Below are 27,969 nucleotides of genomic sequence, written 5' to 3' on the forward strand. Positions count from 1 at the left end.
TTAAAAGCAAAACAACCAAACACAAGCAAAGATCATCCCAACGCGTTTCTTCCAAAAGGCAGGAAACGATTGTTTTCAAAACCACAACACACCCGCTAACTACTTCCACCCCACACCCCACACCCCAAAAAGGAAGGCAGGTTGCCTTAACCCCAGTGGGGTCGACAGGGGTCCCCCAGAACGCCAAGAGGAACCCCCCCACCAATTCTTCCCCTTCGGGGTTCTCTTCCCATCACTGACCCCGTTGCGCACAACCGGGCTCCCCAAATCCCCACTCCAGTAAGGTCGGACGCAACTCCTTGCAAAGCAAGGGGGGGCTCCCGTGAGTTGCAAGATCCGGGACCCCCTCCGCCAGGTAGGCATCTCGCTCTCCCACCCACCCCCGGGCCAGAAACTTCGGGTTGCCGTCCGGATTTACCCAGGGTCGGAGCGCGACGCAAACTTTGCAGCGCCCTGGGGAGGCAGGGAGGCGAGGGCCGGCCGGAGGGAAAGTGGGGAGGGGGACCAGCAGCCGGTGCCTCCCGGCCCTGCCTGCCTGTGCCTTTCTTAGCCCGGCCTGCTGCTCTCTCCTTGGCCCCGAAGCTGAGACCGTCGCTGCCCTGCGCCGCCCGGGGCTCTCTCTCCCCGCATGGATGGATGCTGGGCATCTCCGCCTTCTCCATCAGCCCGGGCAGCGGCTCCCAGCCACGGCGGCGCTTGCTTCCCCGGCCGCCCCTTCCCTTCCCTGTCTCTCCTCCCCCCCACTCCCCGCCTTACCTGGGCGAGGGTCTCCCTTGGAGAGCTGGTCCGGCCAGAGACGAGCAGAAGGAGCGCCGGCACCAGCACCAGCAGCCGCCCTGCCGGGCTCTCCAGCGGCAGCGCGCTGCTGGTTGGCAAGCCCGGGTGGGCGAGGAGCGAGAGCGGGAGAGGCTGGGCGAAGCCTCGCCGGGGAAGGAGGGGCCGCGGCTGGCTGGCTGGCTGCCTTTGCAAGGGAGCGGGGCGAAATTCCTGGCCAGCCGCAGACAAAAGAGCGCTTGGCCGGGGGCGCAAAGCGCCAGCCTCGCCAAGGAAGGGAGGGAGAAGGAAGGAAGGGGGCGCGAGAGGTCCCTGCGCCGGGCGAGGGGCGAGGGTCTCCGGCCAGGAAGCCGCCCGGAGGCTCAGCTCTTTCCGCCGCCTCCTTCTCTGCCGCCTCCGCCTTCTCCTCCTCCTCCTCCTCCTCCGTGGCGAGTCCGCCTTTCCCGGGGAAGCGCGTCGCTGGCAACCCGGAGGCCGGATCTCAGCTGGATTGGTCTCCGGCGCGGTGGCACGGCGCGGGGTTGCCTTCCAAAGGCAGCGGAGGCCCCGGACGTGGGAGGAAGGAAGCGAGGACCGGCGGGGGGAGGCTGGAGGGGGGGGACATAGAGAAGATTGTTTCCCCCACCCCACCCGGGAGGAGGGGGCGAGGAAAGAGAGTTCGGCACTTTGGGAAGGGGCTTAGGGCAGCGGCTCGGCAATACACAGAGAGAGAGAGAGAGAGAGAGAAAGAGCGAGAGAGAAAGAAAGAGAGAGAGAGAGAGAGAGAGGATGCACTGGCAAAGCAACTGTAAATATATATATATGTATGTATGTATGCATAAAATTTATTGTTGTCAATTGCTTACAAGATAATAGGTATAAGTATAAACATAGTTATGAATACATGGATACATATAAGAAAAATAATATATATATATAATATATGTATATGTATATGTATATGTATATGTATATGTATATGTATATGTATGTATGTATGTATGTATATATATGTTTCATATATATATATGAAACAACAGGACAGGGACGGTAGGCACGTTGGTGCACTTATGAACGTCCCCTACAGACCTCTTAGGAAAGGGGTGAGGTCAATAGTAGAAAGTCTAAGGTTAAAGTTTTAAGAAGAAACCACCGAGTCAGGTAGAGGATTCCAGACATTGACCTCACTCTGTTGCTGAAGTCGTATTTCCTGCAATCAAGTTTGGTGTGGTTTACCCTGAGTTTGTATCTATTGTTTGCTCTTGTGTTGTTATGGTTGAAGTTGAAGTATTCATTGACAGGTAGGACATTGCAATGTATGATTTTATATACTATACTTAGATCAGACTGAAGGCGGCGTAGTTCTAGGTTTTCTAGGTCTAGAATTTCGAGTCTGGTGGCATTAGGTCTTCTGCAATGAGTAGAGGAGTAGAGAACTCTTCTTGTGAAATATTTCTGGAATATATATATATATATACACACACATATGTATCATTCAGCTTAGTTCGGGTATTTTCCCACGTCATTATAGTTGTGCTTTTAAAGTTGTAGCAACATTTCAGCAGAATCTCATCTGCCATCATCAGGCTTCTGTATAGTGTACTATACACTATATAGTGTACATAGTGTATAGTGTACTGTAACTATACAGAAGCCTGATGATGGCAGATGAGATTCTGCTGAAATGTTGCTACAACTTTAAAAGCACAACTATAATGACGTGGGAAAATACCCGAACTAAGCTGAATGCCATACATGTAAGTACCCGCGAAAACTTAAGAAATATATATATATACATATATATGAATGAGAGAAGGGGGAAGGAGGGAGGGGAGAGGGAGGAGAGAGATGGAGAGGAGGAAGAGAAGGGAGAGAGAGAGGGAAGGAGGGAGAGGGAGGGAGGGGGAGGGGAGAGAGGGGAGAGGGAGGGGAGAGGGAGGGAAAGAGAGATGTGTGTGTGTTTGTGTCTGTGTATACGTGTATGTGTATCATATATATGTATATATGTATATAATAGATTAGATATATGTATACGCATGTACATAAACATACACGTGTGTGTGTATGTGTGTGTGTGTGTGAGAGAGAGATTTTGCCCCGTTAGTGGGGTAAGCGATGCACAGGGACGAAGCCTGGAAAGGGGTCTGCGTCTCATCCCCGATCTCAGCTCTCCTCTTTGGCCCCATCTTCATCTCTTCACCTTCAAGGAGAGAGTAGAAGGAAGCCACATATCTGGCGGGAGTGCGGGGGTGGGGGGGTCAGAGAGCCAGCTTTGAGTAGTCAAGATCCCTCGTCTGAGGGCGGTGTAAGCCTCCTATGGACACAGGCGGTGAGCAGCCTGGGAAGGATTCAGAATACAGAATAAGAGAGTTGGGAGGATGGAGGTCTTCTAGTCCAACCCCCTGCACAATAAGGAGACCCTATACCTGTCCAGACAAATAGCTGTCCAATCTCTTCTTTAGAGCCTCCAGGGATGGGGCAGCCACAGCTTCTGGAACCCCACAGTCCTCTTATCTTTTTCTTCCTCTTCCTCTTCCTCTTCCTCCTCTCCACAAAGCCCACTCCTTTCTGATAATGTTCCCTAAATGGGTCATGAAATGTCTACAAGAAAGCAACCAAGCTCAAGAACCACACAGTTCTCCTCCTCCTCCTCCTCCTCCTCCTCCTCCTCCTCCTCCTCCTCCTCCTCCTCCTCCTCCTCCTCCTCCTCTTCCAACCAAGCTCAGAGAGCACCAAGGAGCCCCTCTTATCCTTAGCAGTTGCAGTTACTCAAGAGTTGTTGTGCGATCCCTTTTTGTGTCTTGTTGCTCTCCCCTCAACAACCCCCATGGGCGCTCTCTCTCTCTCTCTCTCTCTCTCATATCCAGCCAATGTCCTGGAACAGCATCAGGCAGCAACTAAGGAACAAGGTTTCATTAGCTGCTAAGCAAGGGAACAAATCCTCCAGCTTCGGCGGGTTGTTACGGAGTAAATCACAGCTTAAATTATAGATGAGCAACGGAGGGATAGGAAGCTGGAAGCCCGGCCAGCTTTTGCAAGGACAAATAAGGGAGAAGAAGGACGGAGGTGGTAAGTGGAGGCTGCGAGCAGAGGCTCTGCCCTGGCTCCCTCCCGTCTGGAGGCCTCCAGCCAATCGATCAATTGGGATAGAGCTGGAAGGGACCATTTGAGGTCTTCTAGTCCAGGGATCGCCAACCTTTTGGACTTCAGGGATCACCAAACTCATCATTTTAAATCCCGAGGACCAGAGACCCTGAGAAAATCCCCCCAGAAAAGTCTGCAGGAAAATCCCCCATCCCGTTTTCCTACCGATTGATCGTTCTTTATTTGGGATTGCAGGATACCGTCTCCAGTTCTGTTCTCAGGGTGGGGGGGGAGAGAGAGAGACAGAGGGAGAGACTTTGGGTTTCATGCAAGGAAAGCAGCAGAAGCCGCAAAAGTCTTTCTTTTTCTCCCAAACTCTGCCAGAAATGAGTCTTTGCCGGCACAGCCTCTTGGCGCAGGAGGCCTTGCAGGGCCCCACAGACTCATTTCTGGCAGAGTTTGGGGAGAAAAGAAAGACTTTTGCTGTTTTCCTGCATGCAGCCAAAAGCAAAAGAAGAAAGAAGCAAAAAGAAGCAACCCAGTGGCCAGGCCAGGTGCTGGGGGTGAGTGGGGCAAGTCCCCCACTTCTTCCTTTCCCCCCTGCCCTCACTACCTTGTGTTGTTCACAGTGCAAGCGACGCAAGCCTTGTGTTCCTGCCATGTGGGCGGCGCAGCCTTGTGTTCCAGGGCAGCCTGGATTAATTGCTTTGGGGGCGACATTTCTCTGCGGACCACCAAAATATTCTCACACACCACCAGTGGTCCCCGGCCCCGGCCCACTGGTTGTCAACCCCTCCACTATAGTCCACCTCCCTGCTCAAGCAGGAGCCCCTATATCCATGATGCCTATGGCATGCATGCCGGAAGTGGCACGCAGAGCCAACTCTCTGGGCACACCAGCCATCCATCACCCATTGTTCTTTTGGGTTCTGGATGGGATTCCAAAAAAAATTACTACTGGTTCTGTGGGTATGGCTTGGTGGGTGTGGCGTGGTTTGGTGCGTGTTGCAGGGAAAGGATACTGTAAAATCCGCACGTTAACTCATAAAATATTTCTATGGTCTCTTTAGAGTGACCAACAGAAAGGGAGGGGGGAAAGGGGTTTGAAAGAGCAGTGCGGCAGCTTGCAAACCGAAAGTGCATTCCACAAATAGTTTTTCAGAGATAGTAACTAGGTGACTGAAGTTTCTGCTAGACAAAATTCTAACTGGAGAGCATGATTGATGGCTCTGGGCTATGGATGGATCTCGTTGGAGAATATAATTTATGACACACCCAGGGGGTGGAGGGGGAAAACCAGGGTCAAGGGTGACAATGAATGATGTGTCTCAGAGTCAGCTACACCCAGGCAGTGCCGGACATGTTAACTCCCAATAAATCCTTTGGAAGTTTTGGAAGTTTGGCTCGAGACTCAGGATTTAAATGGGGTAACTGCCGGAATCCTGACACCCCATTCCTTGGGGAAGGTTACTGCAAAATCCCCATTCCCTCCCCCCCGCCACTAACCTGCTTTCCAGCTCCGTTCTCCTGTGCAGGACAACCAAAGGAGACCCAGATGATCAGCTGGGACTCAATGGGAGGCAGAGAAGAGATGAGGTTGGCGGGCCCAGTCAGAGGTGCGATTGGCCGGTTCTCCAAACTACTCAAAATTTCCGCTACCGGTTCTCCAGAACTGGTCAGAACCGGCTGAATTCACCACCCCTGGTTCCAGTGCATGCATGCGCGCCGGCCAGCTGGTCTTCATGCATGCACATGCATGCCAGAAACCGGAAGACCAGGTGGCACGCCAGAAGCCAGAAGCTCATCAAAATTCGGACCCTTCTCAACCAACTCGTATTTATGACGGTTGCAGTATCCCATCATCATGTGATTCCCCTTTTGCATCCCAAGTATTTCAGCAACTGATACTGATAGTCCTTGACTTATGACCACAATTGAGGCCAAAACCTCTGTTTGCTAAGCAAGGCAGTGGTTCAGTGGAATTTTGCCCCATTTTATGACATTTCTTGCCACCATTGTTAAGCAAATCACCGCAGCTGTTAAGTTAGTCACTAGGTTGTTCAGTGAATCCGGCTTCCCGGTGGACATCGCTGGTCAGAAGATCACAAAAGGGGCACTGCAACCATCATAAGTACATGCCAGTTGCCAAGCTTCTTAGTTTTTGATCATGTGACCGCGGGGATGCGGCAACCATCGTTAAGGGTGAAAAGGGGTCATAAGTCACATTTTTCAGTGCCATTGTAACTTTGTATTGTCTGTTCCTTATGTTTCTCTCTCTCCAAACATCTTTAATGCTTAGTTCCTCTACCATTTTGAAGAAGGATTTGGGCAATGTCTTTCTATTTTGTCTATTGATTTTCTGTGTTGTATAGTCCAAGTTTACATCTACTATTCCATTAAAGTCTCCCATAAGGCATATATTGTCATATTCCAGTTCAATGATTTTCTTGTGTAGATTTTTATAAAATTCTTCTTGTTTTTCATTTGGGGCATATATTGCTACTAAGAGTATCTTTACATTATTATCAATTATTTCCATCATTAATATTTTTCCTTTTTCATCTGTGAAAATTAGTTCAGCTTTAATTGTATTTTTAGGTGCCGTTGTAACTTCGGTTGGCCACTAAACGAATTGTTGTAAGTCAAGAACTGCCTGTCCCAACTGCATGTCAGATGCAGGTCAGATTCCAGCCCCATTTTTTAAAATACTGAGTAGTTATTTCTTGTACATTTTAAAATTTTATTTATTTTCCTGTCTGTCAAACATGTACAAGATAACAAGTATAAGTATGAACATAAACAAGAACAAAGGGAGTATATGTATATGAATAATTAGAAATATATGGGACTGTGAAATATAGATAATAGTAAGATTTATTTAACAAACTTGTACTTACAGTTTTTGAAATTAGGCTTGATATATTTATACTTATATTTACATATATTTACACTATTCATTTATATACTTATGGATATATATTTACATATAGAACAATTAGAATTAGAATTGTATACATATTTATATATGCATTAAGCTATATTAACATCATATAGTAATATCACATACAGTAGATTATTTATAACACTTGGTTTATTTGCTTAGTTGTGTTTATTATTAATTGTATTTATTGTGGTTCATCATCAAGGAGAGCTATATGTACTGTTAAAGATGATTGAGTTTTGTAAAAAGAAAAAAGTACAATAAAATTATTATTATTATTATTAATAATAATAATAATAATAATAATAATAATAATAATAAAAATAAAAATAATAAAAATAAAAATAAAAGAGATGCTGCTAAAAGTGCTAGTGAAATACATGTAACCAGCCTAATAATTGTTTAATACATTTTCTAAAAGGTAATGTGAGTTACTTACAAATAAATATAATATAAAATTAGGGGGGGGAGAACAAAGGGAGTAAATGCAGATAAATGGAGAAGTAAGACAGGGATGGTAGCTTATGCACGCCCCCTTTAAGGACCTCTTAGGAATGGGGTGAAGACGTCCACAGTAGGCAGTTTGAGGCTGAAGCTGCGAGGGGTTGAGGCTGTAACCACAGAGTTGGATAGGGCTTTCCAGGCGTTGACCACTCTGTTGGGAGTGCGATCACTTGAGACTTTCAAGAAGAGATTGGACTGCCATTTGTCAGAAATGGTGTAGGGTCTCCTGCTTGGGCAGAGGGTGGGGTTGGACTAGATGACCTACAAGGTCCCTCCCAACTCTGTTTATCTGTTACCTGTGGCTGAAGTCGTATTTTCTGCCATCGAGTTTGTACCGGTTTACCTTGAGTTTGTACCGGTTGTTTGCCCGTGGTTGATGCTGAAGAAGTCATTGACAGGCAAGACCTTGTAGAAGACAATTTTGTTTACTCTGCTTAGATTGGACTGCAGGTGGCACAATTCCAGATTGTCCAAGCTCAAAATTTCAAGCCTAGAAGCATAGGGAATACTATTGTGAGTAGAGGAGTGGAGAACTTTTCTCAAGAAATTCTTTTGATGTCCAATATACAGTGTGAGTTCCAGGTGTACGAGCTGTATTTGAAAACTGGCCTGGCAAAGGTTTTGTAGGCCCTTTTGTAGCACATTTCTGATTTTTATCCTTGCAATAGAACGTTTATTAGTGCTGATTAGGAACAATAAAGAAATCGCGGGAATTTAGATAAAAAAAGGAAGAATTCGAAACGCAGGCTTTCGCAGACGATCTGGTGTTCTTTGCAGAAAATCCAATTGAGTCAGGGGTGATGCTACTAGAAGAAATAGAGAAATTTGGCAAGGTGGCGGGGCTTAAAATTAACAAAAATAAAACTAAGATATTAGCTAAAAACCTAACAGATTGCCAGAAAAAGAATTAGAAAGGAAACGGAACTTCTTCTTTTTCTTCAGCGTTTGTCTCGCGCTCGGGCGAGTCCGCAATGTCCTTGAGTACTGCTTCCACACCTCTCTGTCTGCCACGTGTGTCGGGTCTGCCTTCGCGATCTCTAGATCGGCCTTGATCGTGTCCATCCAGCGTTGTTTAGGTCTACCACGCGTCTCGCTCCTCCGACAGTCACCTTCATTACAGATTTGATGATGGATTCTTCTTGGCGGCTCACGTGGCCGAACCATCGTAGCCGGACTGCCTCCATGACCGTGGGGATGGGCACGACGTTGAACCGTCTACGCACTTCTTCGTTCCTGATGCGATCGAGTAGGGTGAGGCCTACCACCATGGAGCATTCGCATCTCCATTATCTGGAGTCTGCTTTGACTTCTTGGTGCGTCGGCCAGCACTCTGCGCCGTATGTACACGGGCGCACCACAGAGTTATAGATTTTCGCCTTCAGGCGCACCGGCATCTTCTTGTCACAGAGGACGCCCGTGACGGACTTCCATTTGCCCCACGCTGCATTGATCCTGGCTGCCACCTCAGTTTGTAGTAGGCCTTCTTCCCAAGAGTAGTTACCAGGTACTTGAAGGTGGAGGCGCGCGGTAGCTCCTGCCCGTTCACGTGGATGGAGCCTGTCATTTCATTGTCAGTGGTCAGGTATTCGGACTTCTTTAGGTTCAGCCAGAGCCCGAACTGCTCGAGGCGGTCGTGCCACTGTTGGACTCGGTGCTCGAGTTCAGCCTTGCACAGGTTGGCCAGGAACACATCATCGGCGTAGAGCAGCGTCCATGGGAGGCGGCGTGTACAGGTAATGTGTGTAATTGTGTCCATCACCAGAATGAACAGCAGTGGTGAGAGAGCAGAGCCCTGGTGTACGCCGACGGTAATATTAAACTCCTCTGATATCCCAGCTGCCGCTTTTACCACGGCTTTGTGACATCTGTATAGGAGTTGGACCCATTGTACGAGCAGCTCAGGCACGCCGTGATCTCGCAGTGCGTACCAGATGAGATCGTGCAGGAAAACGGAACTGCAGATTACAAATATATATATATAATATTCTAGCACATTTCTAGCACACTCGTATGTGCCCCAGTGCAACCTTGGTGCTGTTTGAGTGGCTGATTTAAGCCATCCTGGTTTGGGGGTGGTGGTGGTGTTGTGTGTGTATGTGTTTCTACTCTTCGCTGAGTGTGGCAAATGTAAGTGTCACTGCTTCTGTTTATGTGGTGACAACCAAACCATACTGACACAAATTATGCTGGCAATTCCAGGACATCTCCGTAAAGGCTGGAGCGTAGAAAACTCATTCACTACTTCAGGCATGTGTGAATTTAACTGCTTTCACTCTGGAAGAAATAAGAAATAAACTGCTAGGTGTTGGAAACAAAGGATCCACTACTCCTTCTTCTCTGTCCAGACCGTCAGTTGCTTCTTCCTGTCTAAATACTGCTGGAAAATCAAATGGATTAATCAAATGATATTGATTTATCAATTGCTTATAAGATAATAGGTATAAGTATAAACATGAGTAAGAATACAGGAAATAGGTATGAATAAATGGGGACAATAGGACAGGGACGGGAGGCACGATTGTTGACATGCACGCCCCTTACAGACCTCTTAGGAATGGGTATTCTCTCCCTTCCTCTCCTTCCTTCCTTCCTTCCTCCTGCTCCCTCCCTTTTTCTCTCCTCCCTCCATTCTTTCCTCCCCTTCCTTCCCCTTGTTCTCCTTCCTTCCCCCTTCCTTCCTTCTTTCCTCCCTTCCTCCCATTCCCTTCCTTTTCTCTCCTCCCTCCATTCTTTTCTCTCCTTCCTTCCTTCCCCTCCCATGTTCTCTTTCCTTCCCCCTTCCTTCCTTCTCTCCTTCCTTCCTCCCATTCTCCCCCTTTGCTCTCCTCCCTCCATTCTTTTCTCTCCTTCCTTCCTTTCCCTTCCCTGTTCTCCTTCCTTCCCCCTTCCTGCCTTCTTTCTTTCCTTCCTTGTTTTATTGATTGATTGATTTGATTTGTCAATTGCTTACAAAATAATAGATATAAGTATAAACACAAGTAAGAATACAGAAAATAGGTACGATTAAAAGGGGACAATAGGACAGGGACGGTAGGCACGATGGTGCACTTATGCACGCCCCTTACGGGCCTCTTAGGAGTGAGGTCAATAGTGGATAGTTTAAGGGTAAAGGAGTGGAGTTAGATGATATAACAACAGAGTCAGGAAATGCATTCCAGGCATTGACCACTCGGTTGCTGAAGTCGTACTTTCTGCAATCAAGTTTGGAGCAGTTTACATTGAGTTTGTATTTTTTATTTATTTATTTATTTTGATCTGTCAATTGCTTACAAAATAATAGGTATAAGTAAAAACATAGTTATGAATACATGGTTACATATAAGAAAAATAAAAAAATATATAAAAGAAGCAATAGGACAGGGACGGTAGGCACGTTGGTGCGCTTATGCACGCCCCCTACAGACCTCTTAGGAAAGGGGTGAGGTCAATAGTAGACAGTCTAAGGTTAAAGTTTTTGGGGTTTGGGGAAGAAACCACAGAGTCACGTAGAGTATTCCAGACATTGACCACTCTGTTGCTGAAGTCGTATTTCCTGCAATCAAATTTGGTGCAATTAACCTTGAGTTTGTATCTATTGTGTGCTCTTGTTTTGTTATGGTTGAAGTTGAAGTATTCATTGACAGGTAGGACATTGCAATGTATGATTTTATATACTATACTTAGATCAGACTGAAGGCAGCATAGTTCTAGGTTTTCTAGTTTCTGTTGTGTGCTCGTGCATTGAACTAGTCATTGACTGGCAGGACATTGTAGCTGATAATTTTGTGTACTACACTTAAGCCCAACCATAGGCGGTGTAGTTCAAGGTTCTTCAAGCCCCAAATCTCAAGCCTGATGGTGTAGGGTAATTCTGTAGCGAGCAGAGGAGTGTTGTACTCTTTCCTGTCTTCCTTTTAAGCGGTGTGTGCAAATCTCTGACTTTTGGACGTCCATAAACTCCCACCTGCTTTTGGAGGGGGGGGAGTAAGGGGGGGTGAGATCGTTGTTCCCCTCCACTTTTCTTCAGGTTGAGTAGTTGTTTTGAATCCACCTGCGTCTCCTCTATCCGTAGCTGCTCTTAGACGTGGCTTGGCAGCCATAATTAGCTTGTTATCTTGACAGCTTGTCAAGAGTACATTTGAACGTCGTGATTTAAGTTGTGTTCGTTACACACGTGCGGGTGTCTACAACAAGCTTTCTCTTGAAAGGGGGTAATCACTCTCTTTGCCTCTTTGGAGGAGTGGATAAACTTTTCCTGTGCAAACTCATAAGACGGCGCCATAAATCATCCATCCTAAAGGCTGCTAAATAGCTGAGGAGCCTACTGGTTGCTCCATGTTTCAAGGGAGGAGGAGGAGGAGGGGAAGAGGGGAGGGGAAGCAGAGGAGGAGGAGAAAGAGGAGGAGAGGAAGAGGAGGAGGAGGGAGGAGGAGGAGGAAGAAGGAGGAGGAGGAGGAGAGGAAGGAGGAAGAGGAAGAGGGGGAGGAGAAGCAGAGGAGGAGGAGGAAGAGGAGAGAGGAGAGGAGGAGGAGGAAGGAGGAAGAGGAAGAAGGAAGAGGAGGAGAGGAAGGAGGAAGAGGAGGAGGGGGAGGGAAGCAGAGGAGGAGGAGGAAGAGGAGGAGGAGAGGAAGAGGGGGGAAGCAGAGGAGGAGGGGAAGAGGAGGAGGAGGAGGGAGGAAGAGGAAGAAGGAGGAGGAGGGAGAGGAAGGAGGAAGAGGGGGAGGGGAGGGGAAGTAGAGGAGGAGGAGGAAGAGGAGCGGAAGAGGAGGAGGAGGAGGAAGGAGGAGGAGGAGGAGGAAGGAGGAGGAGGAAGAGGAAGGAGGAGGAGGAGGAGGAGAGGAAGGAGGAAGAGGGGGAGGGGAGGGGAAGCAGAGGAGGAGGAAGAGGAAGGAGGAAGAGGAGGAGAGGAAGAGGAAGAAAAGAATGTTGTGTAAATGAAAATAATCAAAATAATGCTAGGACACCGTACTATCTGTAATAGCCAAAATACCTGGTCCTATAATAACAATAATTCCACCAGCATCATCTTATAAAGATAAACTAATGGGAAGCATCAAAGATCCTCCCCACTGATGGAGAAGAAAGAGTCAAGCATTGAAAACCAACGAGAATTAATCAAGTACATAAAACTTACGTCTAGCATAATGTAGGAGAAGGTGAGGCAGAGCCTGGGGGCAGAGTCAAGCAAGTAATCAGCCTGGAGTCATTACATTCCCACAAACGGTCTAAATAAATCCAACCCTTCCTGAATTCCATTGACTCTTATCTGGAGTCAGTTTACTGCTGACCGTTCGTTGGCTGGATTCTTGTTATTGCATAAACAATACATCTGCCTAACCAGGTTAACTGGAGCTTAACGTGTGTGGCCCCGATTCTTCACGCATGACACATATGTTGCAAATAACTTATTTCTATCATAGGGAACATGTCTTCTTTGCCATGGTTACTTCCTGTTGACCTTCATGAAGTCTTGGGATAATCGCATTGTGTTTCCCCCATTTTTTCATCACCCAGGGTTGACAGGTTAGATAGGCAGGTATAAAAATTTTGGATACATACCCTGTTTCCCCCAAAATACGCCCTACCCTGATAGTAAATCCTAGCTTTACATGTGTGCCCAATATAAGCTCTACCTCCCAAAATAAGCCCTAATTAAGATCCCTCCCACTCCAGAGTGGAGGGGTAAAAATTAACCTAGGATGGGGATGGGAGTTGGGTGGAGCTGCCCTACTCCTTCCCTTTGGACAGGTATAGCCAGGCCTCGCACACCCCGATATCTGCCTTGCCGGTCCATTTCTTCTGCATTTCCTCTTCTCTCCTTGATTCATGTTCCCATCCGTTACTTCTTGTCCTGAATCCTCTGGTGCTTTGGGAAGTAAGTTGACCTCTTTTTTCTATATGGAAGCCCCTCCAATACTGGAATACTGCTATCCTGTCACCCCTAATTCTTCTTTCCTTTAGACTAAAAGGTAAAGGTTCCCCTTGCACATTTGTGTTAGTCATTTCCACCTCTGGGGGGCGGTGCTCATCTCTCTTGCAAAGCTGAAGAGCCAGCGCTGTCCGAAGACGTCTCCGTGGTCATGTGGCCAACAGGACTAAATGCTGAAGGTGCACGAAACGCTGTTACCTTCCCACCAAAGGGGCCCCTATTTTTCTACTTGCATTTTTTTAGATGCTTTCAAACTGCTAGGTTGGCAGAAGCTGGGACAAGGAACGGGAGCTCACTCACCACGCTCAGGATTCGAACCGCCGACCTGCCGACCTTTCTGATAGACAAGCTCCCCGTCTTAGCCACTTTAGACTAGCCAGACCCCAAACGTGCAGCCTTTCTTTATAAGGTTTAGTCTCCAGGCGTTTCGATCAGCTCATAATAAGAATAAGAATAAGAAATTGTTTAGTCAGGAGACACAGAGACGATGGGTAGATAAAGATGAAAGAAAAGGGATTCTGCAAGATAACGTGTTGCAATACCTAAGAATGTAGCTTTTAAATATGAATGAAACTGATATATGTTCTTTTTTCTTTAATTGGCTGTTTTTTTTAAGGATTATTGTTAATTTATATATAGATAATAAAACAAAGAATATAGTTAAAATGAATTATGAAGATCCTGGTGAAAAGACTAATATCAGTTTCTATCATTAACTGAATAGATCAGTATATTTGAAATAGTAAATGATTTAGAAAGTAATTGCGGGAAAAGAATGCCATGCGGAATCTTGCTTAAAATATATATATATGCACACGTGACATGTAGTAGTTAGGAGATTATTGTGATTAAACTAGAATGTGATAATTACATAGTGATTATATTATGATAAATTTTGATTATGGATTAAAGGGGAATAAATTGAGGGATGTATAAGATAAAAAGGGTGGCACGCTCTAATTGGTAATTAAAGGGGGAGATTTGGGGGAATTTTTAGATTTCAGATGGAATTGATTGAATAATGAAATAAAAGTATGTGATAAAATTGCAAATGTGACAGATAAAAGTATAAAGGTATAATGAATTTAATTTTTTTTTAAAAAAAAATAAGAATGTGAGACTATAGAATAAGATATGAGAACATTTATAGAAAAGGGAATTAAGTTAAGATATAAATTGAGAATGGATTTAATAAGTGTAAAGAAAATAAGAATAATGGAGAAAATTTACTGGGAGGTGGAAGTCATGATACGATATAGAATTGAATGTGAAAGATAAATATGTACTAACGTCATGTTTGTATTAAAATGTCAAAATCTGGAACCACGTTGTTCACTGAAAGAGATGTTTTTAAAATATAAAAGTAATTAAAAAAAATATCATAAAAAAACAAACCTACTGCCGTGTTTAAATGCAGGGTGCATGACGAATAGCTCCGAAAATGGCTCTTAAATTCGACCCCCTTGGCTAAGTTGCAATCACCTTTCTTCCTTGATGGAGGGTGTAAGGTTCCCAAGAATTTAAGAAAAAGTCATTTTGGTGTGGGGGGGTGGAAAATTCATAAGGGGATAAATGCTGCCCCCTGCTGGCTGTTTCCTCTCCAAACCTCAGTTGCTGGGTCAGACGGTTGGGTTTTTTTTTTTTTTTTTTTTGCTTTCCATCAGGCCAAATTAGATAGGAGGTTAAACGGCTCTTTGCAGCCTGCATATTCATTTACAAAGCATCTGCTGGAGGCGTCATAATTAATAAAATGCCGGAGGCGAGGAGAGGCGCTTAAACCTTTCCTCCTGCAGGGCGGTTAATGAAAACCGTTTCTTCTCCTGAACTAGGGGAGCCCTTTTAAAAATGCATTTAACTCTCCTCATCATCGAGGCCTTAAGAGATCACGGATCCAGACAGCGCCAATCAGATAAATAGTTGGGTGAAACAGAGTTGGAAGGGACCTTGTAGGTCATCTAGTCCAACCCCCCTGCCGCTGCCCCAGCCCAAGCAGGGGACCCTACACCATTTCTGACAGGGGGCAGTCCAGTCTCTTCCTGAGAGCTTCCAGAATGTGACGCTTCTGTTTGCTAGCAACATATGGGAGGCGGGGAGAGATAGGGGAGAAGGAGGAGGAGAAGGAGGAGAGGGAAGAGGAAGAGGAGGAGAGGAGGAAGAAGAGGAGGAATAAGGAGGAAGAGGAGAGGGAGGAGGAGGAGAGGAGGAATAAGGAGGAGGAGGAGAGGAAAGAGGAGGAGGAATAAGGAGGAGGAGAGGGGGAAGGAAAGGAGGAAGAGGGAGGAGGAGGAGAGGGAGGAAGAAGAGGCAGAGTAGGAATAAGGAGGAAGAGCAGAGGGAGGAGGAAGAAGAGGAGGAGAGGAGGAGAGATGAGGAGGAGGAGAGGGAGAAGGAGGAGAAGAGGAGGAGGAGAGGGAGGAGGAGGAGAGGAGGAGGAGGAGAGGGAGGAGGAGAGGAGGAGGAAGAGGAGGAGAGATGAGAAGGAGGAGAGAGAGGAGGAGAAGAGGAGGAGGAGAGAGAGGAGGAGGAGAAGAGGAGGAGGAGAGGGAGGAGTAGGAGAGGAGGACAAAGAGGAGAAATAAGGAGGAAAAGCAGAGGGAGGAGGAAGAGGAGGAGAAGAGGGGGAATAAGGAGGAAGAGGAGGGGGAGGAGGAAGAGGAGCGGGAGGAATAAGGAACGGGAGGAGGAGAGGAGGAGGAGGAGGAAAGGTGGAGGAGGAATAAGGAGGAAGAGCAGAGGGAGGAGGAAGAGGAAGAAGAAGAAGACAAGGAGGAAGAATAAGGAAGAGGAGAGGAGGAGGAAAGGAGGAGGAGGAATAAGGAGGTGGAGGAGAAGAGGGAGGAGGAGGAAGAAGAAGAGGAGGAGGAGGAAGAGGAAGAGGAGGAGGAGGAGGAGGAGAGATAGGAGGGTGCAGCTCCAATTGCAATCCACCCCCTGCCAATTTGTAGTTTTTATTGCTGAACAAAAAACTTCTCCATTTTCCCATCTGCTGCTTTGCAACCGAGAGAACAGGAAGACAATTTTGAAAACAGGCTCCGTTTTAAAGCTTATGGGTTGGGGGAACGGACTGGAGACATTGGAGCCTTTCTATAGGTCGCCCCGTGTACGGGACTCTTATCCAAATGTCTGTGGTCAAACAAGGCAGGCGGTGAGCGTATTTGGCCCCCATTTCATGACCTTACTTGCCACGGTTGTTAAGCGAATCGCCACCATTATTAGGTCAGCCCCACGGTTCTTAAGCGAAACCGGCTTCCTCCCCCTTGACTTCGTTCATCTGAAGGTTGCAAAATGGGATCCCTGACCTCGGGACTCTGCAACCGAAACAAGTACATGCCAGTTGCCAAGCCTCTGGATTTGGTTCACCTGATCGTGGGAATGCCAGAGAGGTCGTAAGTGTGAAAACGATTGCTCGGTCCCTTTTTTCAGTGTCCTTGTTACTTCGAATGCTCACTAAATGGGTCGTAAGTTGTAAGTTGAGGATTATCTATACTGGCCAGACTGAGCCTTGATGATGAGATTCGTTTATCAGATATTGGCTAGCTTCAGATGTCCTTTGATAATTGTGGTTCCTGAATTGTCAAAGATTTCTGCAGCGCTTCAAGGTTTTAAGTTCGTTCCCATTTCACAAAGACACACAATTCTGCATACACACAAAAAAAACCCTTCCCAGGTTCAACAAGAAAGGAGAGAGAATGTGGCATTTTCCGCTAGTAAGGCTTACTAAAATGTTCAAAAACGTATCTCCAAAATGTTAGAAGTGCAAAGGTGTATCACACACATTCTTTCACATGTGGTGGACTTGCCATGTTGCAAAAAATATATATATTGGAGACTACTATTCAAACATGGGTGGAACAAATGGTGGGAGCATGTATTCCATTTAAGCCGGAATTTTTTCTCCTAGGAATAATACCAGAAGGATATAGGGAGGATTTAATTTATCTAATCGTACATGTATTGATGGCAGCTGAAGGAATTAGTACGGCAGCCAAGGATGATTAATTGCAGACTTCTACCAGATAACACAGCAGCCACAATTAAGAGGAAGCCAAAACACCAATAAGCTCCGACAAGAATAATGCACGCTTTGCTTCCAGCACTGGGCCATGCAGAGTTTGTCCTTTTGACCAGTCCTTCCAGCTGCAGCCCCTGAAGGGGATCAGGGCCCCTTCCTGCCCCGTAGACCATGCCACTCACATTGTTCCCTTATCCGCTCCTCCCTGCATGCCCTAGGATGAAGAGGGGCTGGGTCTTCTTCCTCTGAATGCCCAACTGGACTGTACCCTTCCCCAGTTTCCTCCACAACCCCCAGAGTTACACTCTCACTCCTTGTCAGCTGTTCCATCTCTCCCTCAGAGTCAGATTCCAACAGAGGCATGACAGTCACCTTGGCAGCCAATCAAAGTGTTCTTTTTTTTTAAAACAATTTTATTGGTTTTTTAACAAACAAACAAAACATAAAAGCATCAGCTCTCTTCCATACTTATATACAAACAGTGTGTCGGTTGGTTCATCAGTTTTGTGCATTCATTTCGTAGTCACAATTACAATTACATTACATAATGTGTTCTTTTTTGTGTGCATAAGGTAATCTTTCTTTCCACCGACATATAGAATAACATCAAAAGTCCTGAATTTGGGTCCAGCAGCTTTCTGGAAATCTTGCGTGGATTTATTGGCAGATGATATAAAAAGAATGGGAATGATGGCTCACGTTCCAATATTTTGAAAAGAGGAACAAGCTCTCTAAATGGTCTCTTGGATGCTGCTCCAACAATTTTTCTCCAACAGCTAAGTCTAAAATGTGGGGCAGTTGACAATAGTTGTGACAGGTTTTCCCAGCAGAGCTGACTGCCACGTTGTAAACTCTATATCAGGGGTCCTCCAACTTGGCAACTTTAAGACTGGTGGACTTCAACTCCCAGAATTCTCCAGCCAGCTCTGCTGGGAGTTGAAGTCCACCAGTCTTCAAGTTGCCAAGTTTGGAGACCCCCTGGTCTATATGGATTATCAGCTGATGACTACAAAATTCAGCTGTTTTTCTTCCCTCTGGCCAATTCATGGGTGTCAATGCTTTGGTTGGCTATGACATCTTTCTTGGTCTCTGTAGTCCAGCAGTTTTGTTGGATGGCCTTTGAATTATAGACATCTGCAGCGTTCAAAGAGACTCTCGAGGGCTCCTCTAATTCAGGCTTCTTCTTCTCCTCCTCCTCTCCTCCTCCTCCTCCTCCTCCTCCTCCTCCTCCTCCTCCTCCTCCTCCTCCTCCTCCTCCTCCTCCTCCTCCTCCTCTCTCTTCTCTTCTTCTTCTTCTTCTTCTTCTTCTTCTTCTTCTTCTTCTTCTTCTTCTTCTTCTTCTTCTTCCTCCTCCTCCTCCTCCTCCTCCTTCCTCCTTCCTTTCTTCTTCTCCACTAAACCATCTTGGGTAGGTGACCATCGCCTTCTTCTAGACAGATTGTCCCCCTTGTTTACTAACCCAATTAGTTAATTAGCTAATTAATTGATTCATCAATTGGCCATGGCGAGACGCAATGACAAAGGCAGGTTATTAGCTTCCCATGAGTTGTTTTAAATTAAGGTGGGTTGTTTTTTTTTAACAGAAGGCCACATGATGGTTTGAATTATGTGGACATAATTCTTATTCTCTTTGGACAAGGGACTAAAGCTGCCTCGATTTCTCTTTAGGTATTGCATCAATGGAAGATTCCCCGTGTTTTGCTCCTATGAGTATCAAGCAAAGACAAGATGCTGCCACGAGGGGGCACCAACAAACCATATTTGGATATATGCATGTATATCAAACTTTTATTTTAACCTTGGTTTGCGTTTGTGTGTGTTTATGTCTATACACGCAAACACAAACCAAGGATAAAATAAAAATTGCTGTATCTTCATGACTCATTATTTGGGAGCAATAGGTTTTAATTCTGCTCCTCTCCAAATTATGGTTTAAAAAAAAAAAAAGAAATATCCGGTGTCCCCTTTTTGGGGACTAACGATTTTATTAAAAGGCCAAAGGGTTTAAATTAGGACGAGGTGGGGTGGAAAGGAAAAGGAGGTAAATAGATGTCATCCCCAGTTCAAATTTTGTATCAACCTAGGCATTCCATGGCTAGATTCTCTGTGAATCTCCTGCCATGGGCTGGACTAGAAGACCTCTTAAGACCCCTTTTCAACTCTTATTATTCTGGCTCTGTTGCCCACAAATGCTGACGGCTTCTATAAAAGTTGATGATTGGAAAAGAGGCTAGTGGGTTCTGATTTTCTTACCATAGGCAGCCATGCATGAAGCAAAGGGACCATGGAATAGATCTCTTTTGGTCTTACCTGAACTTCCTGAGGTACCATAAAATGGGCCCTGTGCATAGCGCACGAGGGGATTTCCTCTGGATCTCCTTTTTTCTCCTTCTTCCACCCACAATTATCTTCCCTGGCAGGATCTTTCTGCCGTTCGGAATCCACCGACAGAACAATTTATATTTTTCATCCCTTCCCTTCTTCCCATAAGTGACAACGCCCATCCACGCGACCAGTTTTAGTGGTGTGGTAGACTAGAAGTGGAACTCTCGCCTCCCAATCAGGAGGCTGTGGATTCGATCCTAGTTGAAGGAAGATATTTCTCCCTCTGGGCACAATGAGAATTTACCGGCTGAATATATAACTCCGTACTGGTAACAGGAAGGGCATCCAGCCAGGAAATACTCTCCTCCATTCAGTTCCCTCGATTCCACCCCGTAAGCGATTATGGGGTCATTAAATGACAAACATCCACACAACCAGTTTCTTCTCATCCGTCGATGCCAGAATTCTTTTCCTCCTGAGCTCTCTGACTGCGATCATCTCTACATTGCAATGCAATTTCCTTGCACTTTCTTAAACCACTAAACTCCGTAACATTTAAAATAGGAAAAACACACGCCAGAATAATGGTGTATGTGTGTGTGTGTATGCGTGAGATGGAAGGGAATTAGAGTCTAAGAGAAATGGCTTTCTCAACTGTGGTATTCCTAATTATGACCACTAAAACCAATGGGGAATGAATGGCGTAACCAAGAACGAAAGAACATATGCAAAAGAAACAATGTTTTAATTGAGAACTTATGCGAGCGTGAAGAGTTATAATCCATACAGTCTTTCTTTGCAATATCAAAGATGGTCAAATGGATGTGGACTTGGAAAAGGAAATGGGAAAATGAAAGGATTTCATTTTACTAGAATAACCGTGCTTTCTTTTTAAAAGAAAAGGCACCCTCCTTTTTGGTTTTATCTTGTTTTGAATTTTCTGGAGGACCTACCTTATCCAAAGGACCGATTGAGTTCAGTGGTGGTATTCTACCGGCTTGGCCCGGTTCAGCCGAACCAGTTGCTCCAAGGATCAAGCACCCGCTCACACCAAATCGGTAGGAAAAAAATTTTTTGAAACCCACCACATTTTTTCTGCGTTCAAAGGTATGCAACTCCTAACCAACCTGTCTTTCCTTTCCGCTCTATAACACTGTCAGGAAATTTACTGGCCTCCAGAAAGCACTGAAGATATAAAGGAACTCACGGGCTCATTAAAATATAATTATACCCCCTGTCTTTAATTACTTTTTTTTTTTGCAAAGGTGCTGCTAGCGTGCTTCAAACCGCAATGCGTGAAGCCGTGTTTTTCAACCTGCCGGTGATCCAAACACATTTCATCTTATTAAATGATCAAACTTTCTGACCTTTGGAAGTCCCAGTACTGAACAAGGCCTCATTGAGGGTGTCATAAAAATCAACATGGCATCAACTGGATCCTCCTTAGCTCGCCCTTCCAAGGTCTAACCCGCAGGGAGCAAAGACTAAACATGGGTACGGCAGCAAATCAGAGAGCAACTGGCTGCTACACCTTTCTTCAACATTTAGGTGTCACAAATTCACTTTGGCATCAGTAATAAATACCCTTAGTGATGATAGGAGAACAGCCGGGGGAAAAAATGACAACAACACAACTGCAAAGCTAACGCAGCCAGAAGTTTGATGAACAAAAACGAGGAACACGAATTCCCGAAAAGGAGGGGAATTCTCCTTGGTGGGAGTTTACTCATCGGTGGCTTGCAACCGTTTACGTAATTCTTCTGCTTCTCCTTCCATCTGTTGCATTTTCAAACGCCACTGCCTTCTCTCCAACTCCAGGGTGTTAACTTGGCAACGCAGCCGTTTGAGAACGGCTTCGGATCTCTTGCGCTGCAGCTGTCAAGGGCAAGAATAAAAGGACAGCACTGAGAAAGGCCTGAGAAAGATTAAACCAAAGCAGTATAGGGGGATTTAAAAAAATGTGCAGATCGCAGCATGAAAGGTTGGCTTTTCCTGTGGAAGGTGTTAGAATAAACTCAATGAAGGCAGCGCGACTTATTGCCGAGTAAATAGGCGCTGAATAGTTTGGGAAAGAAATTAAAATTAGAATTAAGATGGAACTAAATCTCACGTCTGAAATGTATCCAGATACGCCATCCAGGGCATATCTACTTAGAAGTACAAAAAAAAATTAAAAGAACAGAAAAATAATAACGGGGCATCTGTTCAGCACAAAACGCAGATAATAGTTGATCGTAACATTCAACAGAAAATTGTCTCTTTATAAGTATCCATAAAACTAAAACATCCCGTGAAAATATCACTAGATTTTATCCATCAGAATACAAAATAATACAGTTGGAAGGGACCTTGGAGGTCTTCTAGTCCAACCCACGGCTTAGGCAGGAAACTCTACACCACTTCAGACAAATGGCTGTCCAATCTCTTCTTAAAAACTTCCAGTGTTGTAGCATTTACAACTTCTGGAGGCAGGTCGTTCCACTGGTTAATTCTGCTCGCTGTCAGGAAATTCCTCCTTAATTCTCAGTTGCTTCTCTCCTTGATGAGTTTCCACCCGTTGCTTCTTCTCCTGTCCTTGGGTGCTTTGGAGAATAGCTTGACTGCCTCTTCTTTGGGGCAGCCCCTGAGATATTGGAAGACTGCTATCATGTCTTCCCTAGTCCTTCCTTTCATCAAACTACACATACCCAGTTCCTGCAACTGTTCTTGTACGTTTCAGCCTCCAGTTCCCTAATCATCTTTGTTACTCTTCTCTGCACTCTTTCCAGAGTCTCCACATCTTTTGGGTATCCTGGTGACCAAACCTGAATCCAACTTTCCAAGTATGGCCTTTCTCAGTTTTTGGGTCACTGTGCTACAGAAGTACATAAATCTGAAAAATTCTCCCTCTACTGCCATTTATAATCTGAGCCTTCTAGGTCAAAATACATTTATTGTTTAGATGTTATGATGATAGATGTTTCTTGGATTCACACTGTCTCTTTCAATGCGAGTGAATTATCCATTTAGCTGTGAAACACCCTCAGCCGAGCAGATTTAAATAATAAATTCAGCCCAACATGGCTTCCAAAGAAAAGCCTGCTAAAGAGATTCAACTTTACCCATTTTTTTTCTGAATACTGTGCGGAAAAATGAAGCCGTACGGAATTAGCGATTGAGTAAATGGTACTGCGTGGAAACAGGAGAGGAGAAAATTTGGTTTACGTGCGAGAGAGAAGTAGATCTTTTGGCTTCCTTTGAAAGATTTTGCAGATCTTCACAGCTGAGATAGATTTGAAGAAGTGCCTTTGAGTACCGAGTGCGAATTTCAACACTTTAAATTATGTTTAAAGCGGCAGCCGTTGTATTTTCTCAGAACCTAACGTGAAAGATTTTATAATTTCATACTGGGATAAAATGAACTAGCTACTTTTATTCTTCTGTGATAAAGATGCTGCCATTTTAGGGATGCATTTTAAAAAACATTGTTATTCCAAAATGCATACATTTAAGAGCACTTTTTTTAAAAAAAAAAAGATCGATGAGATTCAATAATTGTAGAGATGAAAACTCACCTCAATTTCTTTCTGAAGCGTAGCCTGTCTGCTTTTTTCATCTCGAACGGCGTTCTCCTTCTCACCAACGGCCTCTTTCAAAACCTTTATTTCACTTTGCAGACAAGAGATTTCATCCTGCGGCACGGGATGCAAAAAAGGGAATTTCAGATAATCAGAGTTGGAAGGGACCTTGTAGGTCATCTAGTCCAACCCCCACCCCCCCGCCTAAGCAGGAGACCCAACACATATATAGAGACACGGTAAAATAAATCGGATAATATTTGGGAAGAAGACATGATGTGAAAGCAGAAATGTTTTCATGTGATAATTAGAAGGGTTTTAATTTTTTTCTGTTCATATTTGTTAACATGGGAGTGATCACTTATATTAGCACCAATTGGAAACTAAAGGCTGAAAAGGATCTATTTAAACCTGGAAGAGAAAAAGGAGATAAGTAGGCAGATTGGGCTCTTAAAGAACCAGAGAAGTGTCGGATAAAAACACAACCCACGTTTATTTTCTCTTGTACAGAATCCACATATATAGAAGCAAAATACCCCTCAGGCATCATCACAAAATCTCCAGAACTGTAAAGCCTACAAACTTGGCCCATATGTTCCTCTTGGCTTCTAGGTACTCGCTAAGAAAGGATTTTTCGAAATGACCATCAGAGCATTTAGTATTTCCTATATTATTATTATTAACATGCTCTGATGCTAAGGAGTTCTACTCCCCCTCCCCACCTGAAAAAAAGAAATCTCTTCCAAATGCAAAACACAAGCAGAGGAGTTTCCGTTTCAGAGCACCAAGCAGCTTTAGTACAGAACAGTTGAGCTAAGCCACGCCCAGGCTCCTTGCTGTCTCCTTGCTCACACAGCAAATACTGCTTCAGTTTCCAAACAGCCCTCAATTTTCTCACACAATGACAGGATGCTAGCCAGGTGAATACCGACGGATGCTGGTAGGCAGAGGCAGAATTTTTCCCCCTTATTTTCCTCCCCCAAAACTAAGCCCGACTACATAGTTTTGTAGTGAAGCATGGGTATCGAGCTACTATACAATAGTTTCTGATGATGTTACATAGTTGGATAATGAAATGCCTGTAAGCAAACACCTAAGAGGGTACCAAGGACACCACAATTTTCCTCCTCCTCCTCCTCCTCCTCCTCCTCCTCCTCCTCCTCCTCCTCCTCCTCCTCCTCCTCCTTTCTGCAATCCTCACTCCTTTTTAGCACTGATGATGTTACCTAGTTGGGTAATGAAACGTCTGCAAGAAAACAACCACCCGAGCACCAAGGACTCCATAGTTCTCCTCTTTTTCCTCCTCCTCCTCTTCCGTTCCTCCTTCTTCTCTCCAAAAACCCCACACCCTTCTAGCACTGATGACTTTACCTAGTTGGGTAATGAAACGTCTGCAAGAACACAAGCCAGCTCAAAGAGCACAAAGGGCTTTACATAAAATAATAATTTTAAGTTTCACGAAGACAAATTCTACTGAATGTTAGGGGGAAACACTCGTCAACAGTAAGAACAATTCACCAAGTTGCACCTGTGCAGAATACTTTACAAGGGGATGCACCTTGAGTACAGGTAGCCCCTCAACTTATGACCGTAATTGCGTCCCAAATTTTGATCGCTAAGCAAGACCGTTGTTAAGTGAGTTTTGCCTTATTTTACGACATTTCTTGCCACCGCTGTTGAGTGAATCATTGTACACAACATACAATGACTGTGTTTACACACAATACTTACTTGCGTTGGGTTAAAAACGTCACTTTGGACGAGTTTGTTAAAGGCCAAAGTTCTCATTGGACACAGCGTGTAGTCATTAAGGTAGTAACATGGTTGTTAAGCGAATCTGGCTTTAGTCCTGTCAGAAGGTCACAAAAGGGGACACTGGAACCGTCATAAATATGAGTCAGTTGTCAAGCATCCAAATTTTAACCCCATGAATCTTCGTTTACTGACCGTTTGAAGTCACAACGGCACCAGAAAATGTGATTTGTGGCCGATTTTCACACTTACGATGGTGGCAGGATCATCAAAATCGGTCACAAATCACATTTTTTTTCCAGTGAAAGAAAAAACAATTGCAAAGGCCAACAACCCAGACCTGGACTTGGCCAACCGTAGCCTCTTCTTCTCCTTCTCGAAGAGAAGCCAACAGCTCTTCCTTCTTCTCCATCAGCTGCTGGACGGCGGCCCTTTTTCTCGCCAGCTCCACCACAAAAGGGAATTTGCTTTCTGCTTCCTCAAACCGCTTTCGGTGGGCGGCCATTTTCTCGGAGTAAGCCCGGTTTCCTAAAACCTTCGTTTCTAAGTCTTCTTGGAGAGCATCAACCTCCTGGGTCAGCTTCACGTTCTCGCCGTGTGAAGCTGCGATTTGAGCCTCCAGATCTTCACAGTGGCCTCTGGCGGCGGCGAGGGCTTCCTCGGAGAAGTACCTTTGCCTTTCCACGGCCTTTCTTTCGGCTACAACCGAGTCCCTCTGGATCTCAAGATCCCGAAGCTGGGCCTACAGAGGAAAAAAACATGGCGGGGCTTAAACCTGTGAACACTGAAAAGGAATCGAATATTTGAGGTGAACGTGTCCAATACACCTTTCTCATCTTGTTTTCCCCGTGAACAACAAGCCGGTGAGGTGGGTTGGCTTGAGAAAGAGGGATTGGTCCAAAATTGTCCAGCTGGCTTTTTTGTCTATGGCAGGACTAGAAGTCCCGGTCTCCCGATGATTGGCCCAAAGTCACCCAGCAAGCCTTCATGGCTGAGGCGGGACTGGAATTCCCAGTCTCCTGGTGATTTGGCCAAAAATCACCCAGCTGGCTTTCATGCCTATAGCAGAACTAGAACTCCCTGTCTCCTGGTGATTGGCCCAAAGTTACCAGCTGACTTTAATGCCTAAGGCAGGACTAGAGCTCCCAGTCTCCTGGTGATTGACCCAAAGTTACCCAACTGGCTTTCATGCCTAGGGCAGGACTAGAACTCCCAGTCTCCTAGTGATTGGCCCAAAGTTACCCAACTGGCTTTCATGCCTAGGGCAGGACTAGAACTCCCAGTCTCCTAGTGATTGGCCCAAAGTCACCCAACCAGCTTTCATGCCTTAAGCCGGGACTAGAACTCCCAGTCTCCTAGTGATTGGCCCAAAGTCACCTAACCAGCTTTCAAGCCTTAAGGCAGGACTAGAACTCCCAGTCTCCTAGTGATTGGCCCAAAGTCACCCAACCAGCTTTCATGCCTTAAGGCGGGACTAGAACTCCCAGTCTCCTTGTGATTGGCCCAAAGTCACCCAACCAGCGTGATTGGCCCAAAGTCACCCAACCAGCTTTTGTGCCTTAAGGCGGGACTAGAACTCCCAGTCTCCTAGTCCTAGTCCTAGCCTGATGCCTTAACCACAAACCAAACTGGCTCTCTTCACTGCTCCTAATCCTCTTTTTAGATTTTTTTAAAAGCTTTTTATATAAATATATATAGTAAACGGATGTATTTTTATGCTTTTTAATTCTTTGTACCCCATCTTCCTTATGCTGCTGGTCTTTGACCATCATAAAAAGCTGACCGAAGTTCAATAGCTGAGGTTGCATCTGCCGAGATTTTCCTACTTGGTTGGAATCCAAGAAAATGCTTGGTTTGTGTTTGTTCCTTCCGGCCTTGTCACTGATGCAAAAAAGGAGGAGTTGACAGAAAATTTAATGGAGATTTATTCTCTTGGCTAGAAAGTTTTCCGCTTCTGTCTTCCTTTCTCCAAACCAAACTAGAATCAGTTGGTCAGACTCGCTCTTTCTCCACCGGACCGTGAAGTATTCCTGAAATATTACCTGCATTTGTTTGAGGATTTCCTTGTTCTTTTGTATTTCAGACGCCTGAGAATTTTGTTGCTCTGCTACCTGTTTGACCATTTCGGCAATTCCTAAAGAATCTGAGTTAGCCATACCTAGACAACAAAGAAGAAGAAGAAGTGGGGGGGGATAGGAATTAATGTGATTCTCACACCCGGCATCAATTCTGCCTTACTCCTAATTCTCAAAAAGTAATTTGAAGACTTCCTTTGGCCATCTTCAATGCCAGGGGCTCCTTAAAATGTTAAGATTACTGCAAATGAGTCGATCTACATTCACACTAAACAGAGAATGTGTGTGGGGCGGGAATATCCTTAAAATGCTAGGGTTGCTGCAAATGAGCCAATCTACATTCACTCCAAACAGAGAATTGGAAAAAAAAAAATCTTTCAAATGCTAAGATTGCTGCAAGCAAGCCAATCTACATTCACTCTAAACAGAGAATGGGGGAAAAAAAATATCCTTAAAATGCTAAGATTGCTGCAAGCGAGCCAATCTACATTCACTCTAAGAGGTTTTTTTTTTTAAAAAAATAGCATTTAAGCCAGCGTTCCATTCCCATTTCTATTTGAATTTTATGTTTTGTGACCCTATTGTGATAGGTAACAAGTTTCTGTGTAGTTACCTGAAGGGGAAAAAAAACTTATCCAACTTTGGCTAATCTACTCAAATTACAGAGGAACCTGTCTATAACTTTTAGTTTTGGGAGAGAACATTGCAGAAATAGCAATAGTCCTTAGACTTATATATCGCTTTATAGTGTTGTCTAAGCAGTTTACAGAGTCAGCACATTGCCCCCAACAAATTTTTATACTCATGGTTTACTTTATTTTTCTTTCTTTTTTACATTATGTACCTGAACACTATCAGCCATTTTGTCTTAAATTGCATCAAATTGCTTTTTTAACACCCTTCAAAATCTTACAGTTAGCATTTTTATAGTATTATTTCCTCGCAGTGCTTAAAAGTTTTCTTACAGGAGTATGCTCACTGTAGGATTTAGCATATAATTCTGCATCTGTTCTCCTGTGCCTTTTATATATTTTTTGCAGCTTTTAAAGCTATCTCTC

The 27,969-nt window shown here is 44.9% G+C and overlaps 2 protein-coding genes across 2 annotated transcripts in view; both read right to left on the minus strand.

The window, feature by feature from the left end:
• The window catches only part of ENOX1 (ecto-NOX disulfide-thiol exchanger 1), a 449,429-nt gene extending 448,230 nt beyond the window's left edge, over positions 1-1,199 (minus strand). Inside the window, exon 1 of the mRNA XM_087938075.1 lies at positions 757-1,199. The gene's annotated coding sequence lies outside the window, so the exon portion shown is untranslated. The remainder of the gene's footprint in view (positions 1-756) is intronic.
• A 19,095-nt stretch (positions 1,200-20,294) lies between these two features.
• Positions 20,295-27,122, minus strand: CCDC122 (coiled-coil domain containing 122). Its single transcript, XM_087938061.1, has 4 exons — positions 26,879-27,122; positions 25,177-25,578; positions 23,082-23,198; positions 20,295-21,402 (listed from the first exon to the last, which is right to left on the minus strand). The coding sequence occupies exons 1-4, from the start codon at positions 26,990-26,992 to the stop codon at positions 21,250-21,252; spliced, it is 786 nt and encodes a 261-aa protein (XP_087794187.1). The 5' UTR covers positions 26,993-27,122; the 3' UTR covers positions 20,295-21,249.
• Between the last annotated feature and the right edge of the window lie 847 nt (positions 27,123-27,969).

This window comes from Pseudonaja textilis, chromosome 8 (genome assembly GCF_049901715.1).
Source record: "Pseudonaja textilis isolate UNSWEBS1 chromosome 8, rPseTex1.2, whole genome shotgun sequence".
In the NCBI taxonomy this organism is placed as follows: Eukaryota; Metazoa; Chordata; class Lepidosauria; order Squamata; family Elapidae; genus Pseudonaja; species Pseudonaja textilis.